We start from the raw sequence: 6,465 nt of genomic DNA, 5'->3' as shown, positions 1-6,465 counted from the left end.
TTGTCTAAATCATACCTGTAATCATGTAATACCATCAAATAAAGCAATTAATCTGAAATATCTGAACAAATTATTCATAATAGATGACAAGTGATGACATGCACCAGCTTATAAATATTAGTCATAAAAGGTACAAAGACATGAACAGCATTGCAAAGAAGCAAAGAATAGAGCTACATTTTGATATTTTAGAGTTTTCTTTCATGGACGTTATTCTGGATGTTCATTTACATCATTAACAACAACGCCAGTTATACTTGAGGCAAAATGTATACAAATACTATAATGGGAGGTGTGCAATTGCTCGAGATACTGAGAAGAAACAGTCTTAGATCAATCTGCACCACATCTGTGGTTGGGGCTTGCTATGTAAGCATTGTAATATCGGCAATATTGGTTTTCCTGTCCTCTTTTTCCATGGTTGCTGTCCCCATTTTAAAGCCTGCATCTGATTTGTGAACATTTGCAAATGATCTTATCGCTCACCAGTATATAAGGCCCTACACTGCCATAGCAAACATCTCTGACTAACTGAAATGCGCTGCATAATGTCTCTGTTCACCATCACTCTCATCAGCAGCGTTCTTCTGAGCCTGTTTCCTCACACACCAGCAGCATGTAAGTTTCTTTTGGAGATCTTACTGCTTTTTGCATTATTTTGGTCATTGCTGTGAATTTAGCTGACATTTTCAAAATTGTTTTAATGGGTATTGTGGGTCTATGACTATGATAGTAAGAAAAATGTTGTGTTGTCAGATGGGCCGCTGAACTATGCCTGTTGTGTGAAATACACTCAAAAACCTCTGCCCTTTGGTGTGATCAAGGGCTTCATGGAGCAGAAGTCCACCGAGGTGTGTCGCATAGACGCCATCATGTGAGTCACTATAACCTGACCGCAGGAATGAGTCAGGGTTCACACATTTACCCACACAATGTGGTTGCACAAAAATAGACACATTTAACCATACATTTAAATATGAGGGCACACAGCCGATACAAAAATCCCACAGCATTAACAAGACAGTGGGGTACAAATATCTGATACCACATAAAAAATCTGACTTCATATAATAATAATAATAACTATTATAATTTTAAAAATGAAAAAGTATACTATTAGAACTGTAATGGAAATTATTATTTCTAGGTCACAAATTTTATACAAATGAATTTGTACATATATTCAGATGTTCTTGCTGCTGTTGTAACAAACGATGCTCTTTGAATTATTTTCAAATCTTGCTGGAGAACATGATCATCAAGTTTTATGATCATTAAGGTTTTTTTTAAAGCAAATAAGGGAATTAAAGCAAATATGGGAAAAACAATACGGAAAAAATCTAAAATTCATGTTCATTTCTGAACATTATTTAACGCAAATTATTATGTTGAGCATATAATATGCAACGAAAAAAAGCAAAACAAAACACTAAATAAACATTACACACATATATAACACTACTGCTCAAATAGTCCGGGTCGTTAGGTCTCTTAGGTTTTTTAAATACAGTAAAAACAGTAATATTGTGAAATATTATTACAATTTAAAATACGTTTTGTATTTAAATATTACAATTTTAAAATATAATTTACTCTTGTCATGGCAAAGTTGAAATTTCATCAAACATTATTCTAGTTTTCAGGGGGGTTTTTTTCAAATATTTTTTTTCAGGATTCTTTGATGAACAGAGAGTTCAAAATAAGAGCATTTATTTTTTTTACTGTATTGTTTAATTTTGATCAATTGAATGCATCCTTGCTGAATAAAAGTTTTAATTTCTAATTAATTTCTTCTTACTTACCCCATACTTTTAAATGCCAGTGTGTATTATATAATCAGTATTATTAAAATTAATTTAAATCCGACTTTTGGTCCTGACTATATTAATACCAATGAAGAGACAGCCCGTAACATCCAATAATAATCACAATAAGCAGGCTTCAGAAGAACGTTTGCCATCATTGCTTTCTAAAACGAACTTTATCTTCAAGCTTTCTCACCAAGAACCACAAGAAGGTGTGTGCAAGCATTAAGGATCAGTGGGTGAGAGCAGCGCTTGCACGTCTGAGGTAAGAAGAACAAAGAGTGTGACATTTAAAACAAGTCACCTCGATTTTTTTGGCAAACAAGGGCGACATTCAAGCTAACATTCACTATCACTAAGTGCTAAATAATGTGACAAACTGGAATTCTTATTGATTTCTTTTTTTTATTATGATGGCCAAAATAACAAATGACTTAAATTTATATTTTCTTTGTAGGTCCAAAATAGAGAAACTGACAGAAGAGGGAAATCAGCGTCTCACCAATGCTGGACTGAAACATTAGACAACCACCAAAAGCCCATGAAGCTTCTGCAAATAATGTGGCTTTAAACATTTTTTTTTTACATATTAAGGCAGATTCTATTAATTACTGATGATTATCCTCAAACACCATGCTTTAATTACTATTCTTAATATGTATCCTTAACAATAATACAAATTTTTATACATAACTATATTTTTCTACTTTTATGTATCACATACAACTATAATTCAGTATCAGATGCTGTAGAGATTTGTTTTAAACAGCAATAATGAAAATAAATAAAACATTAAAAGTGAAAAAGTCATTTTCTTTGCATGCTACTTACTGTAAAAGATAATGACAGTTGGGAGAGAATAGTTAAAAGAATTACACAGATAGTTTAAGTCATTACTTTACAAAATGATCACTCTGTACTTTAGAACAAACCATAGCATATCTGTGAAAAGGTGTAAACTTCTGATAAATCTGAGACTAAATTCATAATCTCATCTCTGTCGTTTTCAATCCCCGGAGGCCTGGGTACAGGTGTCCCAATGTTAATATTGTTCATCAGCTAAAAGAAAGAGAAAGTGAGTGAAAATTTATGAAACAAGCATCTAGCAAACAACAGCTATATTCTCCTAACTTCTGATTTGCACTTAGTAAGTTATAACAAGATAAACTGACTTGCAAGTTAAAGGATTCAGCAAAAATTCATAATGAAAAAAATGTCCTCAAAGGTATTGCTTCAATTATAACCTGAAGATACTCCTCAAAGTTGATGGCGTTGTACTGACAAGTGTCTACTGTGTCAAACATCTCTCTGCGCTGCTCAGGAGAAGTGTCATCCTGAAAGAAGTCAAGCATCTCATTGCTGTCCATGACGGGATGGTAAAGAAAAAAAAGAGAGTGAAAAAATATCAATATTTACTGTGTTCATATAATCTGGGAGCCCGGTCTCATGAAGATGCATATAAATAGTACACCAAATAAAAATGAAAACTCATGGTATTGATACGCAAAAATGGACTTTGGCGTTGATATGATACGCACGTGTTTGGCGTACATATAATACGCAGTTTTCGCATAGGCCTACTTATGATACACATCTACTCTACAACCCTAATCCTACCCATCGCGTAGCATATACACGCCAAAGTCCATGTTTGCGTATCAGTACCACGAGTTACCGTTTTTATTTGGCGTACTAGCCTATTGATACGCACTTTCATGAGATCGGGTTGAATCTGATCTATTAGTGATTTGTGAGTAATTACATCTTGTGATATTAGAGAGTGCTGCCACCTAGAGCTGAAATCACAGCTGTTAGAGATTTATTTGACAGATACATGATTAGGTTGACCTTTGAAAAATGCATTGGTGGGAATCTATCACTTACAAGGTAACATAGTGAAGAAGATAGCCTTGATCTCTGACAAAAACCTCAAACTGATATCTAAGGTTCAAGATGTCTTTAGATGTCCACTGGGGGTACTTCTCCTTCAGTTTTTCAACCACTCCACTCCAGTGACGTCTATATTCTGAAATACATGTGATTTTTTGAAAGATGTTATTATCACCACCACCATGTGGATCGACATTATGCAGTTCCTACGACGAACACTTACAGTAGATTAGACATAAAATGCTGCTTGGGCTGCAATTTATAACAGCTTAAAAGGTGTTGGGATAACGTAAATATCTACCTTAATTAAACTAAAGTTAACTAAACTTATATTTTAAAGTCAAGCACAAACACTTACTTTTTAACTTGAAACGTATTCTAAAGTTACATTTTAAGTTGTGATGACTAATTTTTTTTTTACAGTGAGGCAAATTAACGTTACTAAATGTTTCTTATGTTTCTGATATACTCGTACCATAAAACATGGCCATTTCCTTTTTGGAGCGCATATTCTGCCTATGCATGCTTTCACAGAACTTCACATTAATTGCATGACATTCAGCATAAACATCGTCTTTGTCACCTGTAATACACAGATGATTAACATAAACATGTGTCATCAAATGTCACATCCCAAATAAATATACTCTTTCTGTACTGTTTTGTAAGCTTATACAGTAGCTTTACACTAAACTGGTGTAGCCTACTGTTAATTATGATCAATTAGGCCTAGCTACTTGTGATTTACAAAAGAAAACAACACATTAAGGTGAACAAACACAAGCTTAAATTAAAGTATAAGATAACTAAATATTTACAACCGTAAAAAAAGAAAAAAAAAAAGAAAAAAAAAAAAAACTCCGGTCTCCTCAACAGCATATACTTGAGTATTAACGGTTAACTTAATTCAAAATTTCCAGCCACTGACCCTCTAGAATCGCAGAATCGGAGAGATCGAATATATCAGGCTGTTTCGCCAGTGGAAATGCGATAAATGACCCCATTCTCAGCTGTTGTGGTCAATCTGTCAAAATGTTAGTTGTTTGTTTGATTTAAGAAACCACAGCGAACTACGTGTAACCTACATCTGAGTAACTGCGTGCGCGCTTCAACCACGTGACGAGAATGAGACGTCTTTGACTGTGCTCTGATGAACTGTAGCCTACACGCAACGTTAAATTAGTGAGTGAAGTTAATAACTAATGACTCGTTAACGAAGATACATCTCTAGAAATTGAAAGCAAGGCTGTGTGAAATCAGGTCGAATGGAGAAACAAAAATCTAGTTGTAAGAAATGCATTCGTGTTTCATAACACATGTGAATTGAATATTTATAATAGCCTACTTTCTACTACCAAATAGATAAACAAAAGTAATACGCGATTTAGGATCCCCTTAAAATGACACAAAGCACACAAAACAAAACGTTTAGGATAAAGCAGTGACTGAAATTAATGAATGAATAATTAAATGAACAATTAACATAAAACTAATACTGATTTATCATGAGTATCCTAAATTAAATAACCTAGCTACATCATCATACACATAGGGCCTAATATAATAGCTCCCAGAACTCAAATGAACTGAAACATTGGCAGGGATTGTAGGTGGGGGAGTGAATAACCAACACTCACTCCACCCTCAATACCATGACTGAGGTGAGACCCTTGAGAAAGGCACCAAACCCCCAACTGCTCCCCAGGCGCCGCAGCACTGGCTGCCCACTGCTCCGGGTGTATGTTCACTACGGTGTGTACACTTGGATGGGTTAAAATGCAGAGTACAAATTCCGAGTATGGGTCACCATACTTGGCCACACACCACTATTTTTATTTTTTATTTATTTTTTTGTTTTATATAAATAGCAGAAGTGAGACAAAGCACATGTCGTTCTCTGTTCAACAGAAAGGTGCCAGTATAGCACCAGTATATGGCATTTCTTGATAGGGTTAATATATTTGTTAGTTAGAGAACAATAGAGGTGCTTGTGTCGCTTATTGATGAGTTTGGCTTGGACATTTGCCTTTTGTTTTAATATTAGAAATGGCTGTATAAATAATAATAAAAAATAATTAAAATAAAATGCAAGATGTTTAATGCTTATTGATGAATGAAAATGCATTTGGATTCAGTGAATTCGAAAAAAAAAAAAAATATTTAGACTACTTATACCCCATAATTCCCCACTATTTCTAAATTGATTTTCTAATCGTACTGTATTTCTTACACTAATTAATGTCCGTTATGCTCTCTAATGCAACATTTATTTGTTCAAAAATACAATACTGTGAAATAATTCAATTTTAAAGCACTGTTTTCTATTTTAATACATTTTAAAATGCTGTTTATTCGGCAAAGCTGATTTGTAGCACCCATTTACCACATTATGACTAAACAATAATATTTATATCTACACTTTCCAGTCCTCATTAACTCCAATCAAGATAATATTACAATATCTCTATCACAAATCATATTAAGAATATTTATATTGGATATTTGTCTAGCATTTTACCCAGCAAGTAATGGAGTGAATGCCAGTGAAAAGACTAGGTCATCATCTTTATTTGAGCATAATTACATTGCAATAAATAAAACTGATATATACTTTGGAAATGAATCAAATATATTTTTGCAGTCTAAGCAAATGTAGAGTTGACTGGAGAGGCTGAAGAGAGAGGTGTAGAGTCAGTGCTGTTCATCTTCATCCCCCATCTGAGCAAAAGAGAACAAATAGGCATTTCCATTCTTGCTGTTGTCAATTTTA

At 33.9% G+C, this 6,465-nt stretch overlaps 2 protein-coding genes across 4 annotated transcripts; one reads left to right on the top strand and one right to left on the bottom strand.

Annotated features, from left to right (window-relative positions):
* Nucleotides 1-461: 461 nt before the first annotated feature.
* ccl20l (C-C motif chemokine ligand 20-like) lies at nucleotides 462-2,791 on the top strand. The gene is made up of 4 exons (XM_079379519.1): nucleotides 462-618; nucleotides 757-874; nucleotides 1,993-2,070; nucleotides 2,263-2,791. The coding sequence occupies exons 1-4, from the start codon at nucleotides 537-539 to the stop codon at nucleotides 2,327-2,329; spliced, it is 345 nt and encodes a 114-aa protein (XP_079235645.1). The 5' UTR covers nucleotides 462-536; the 3' UTR covers nucleotides 2,330-2,791.
* Nucleotides 2,216-4,824, bottom strand: LOC306846269 (uncharacterized protein). 3 transcript variants are annotated; one of them, XM_079379516.1, is made up of 5 exons: nucleotides 4,624-4,805; nucleotides 4,171-4,278; nucleotides 3,690-3,831; nucleotides 3,050-3,164; nucleotides 2,216-2,864 (listed from the first exon to the last, which is right to left on the bottom strand). In XM_079379516.1, exons 1-5 carry the CDS (start codon nucleotides 4,697-4,699, stop codon nucleotides 2,727-2,729), a joined length of 579 nt encoding a protein of 192 aa, XP_079235642.1. In that variant the 5' UTR covers nucleotides 4,700-4,805; the 3' UTR covers nucleotides 2,216-2,726. The 3 variants fall into 3 exon arrangements, with proteins under 3 accessions (XP_079235642.1, XP_079235644.1, XP_079235643.1); XM_079379518.1 differs by having other exon boundaries at nucleotides 3,088-3,164; nucleotides 4,624-4,800; XM_079379517.1 differs by lacking the exon at nucleotides 4,171-4,278 and having other exon boundaries at nucleotides 4,624-4,824.
* Between the last annotated feature and the right edge of the window lie 1,641 nt (nucleotides 4,825-6,465).

Source organism: Barbus barbus (genome assembly GCF_936440315.1).
Source record: "Barbus barbus genome assembly, chromosome: 26".
NCBI classification, from domain to species: domain Eukaryota; kingdom Metazoa; phylum Chordata; class Actinopteri; order Cypriniformes; family Cyprinidae; genus Barbus; species Barbus barbus.
The sequence above is the reverse complement of the archived record's forward strand: the minus strand, read 5'-3'. Positions and strand labels throughout refer to the sequence as shown.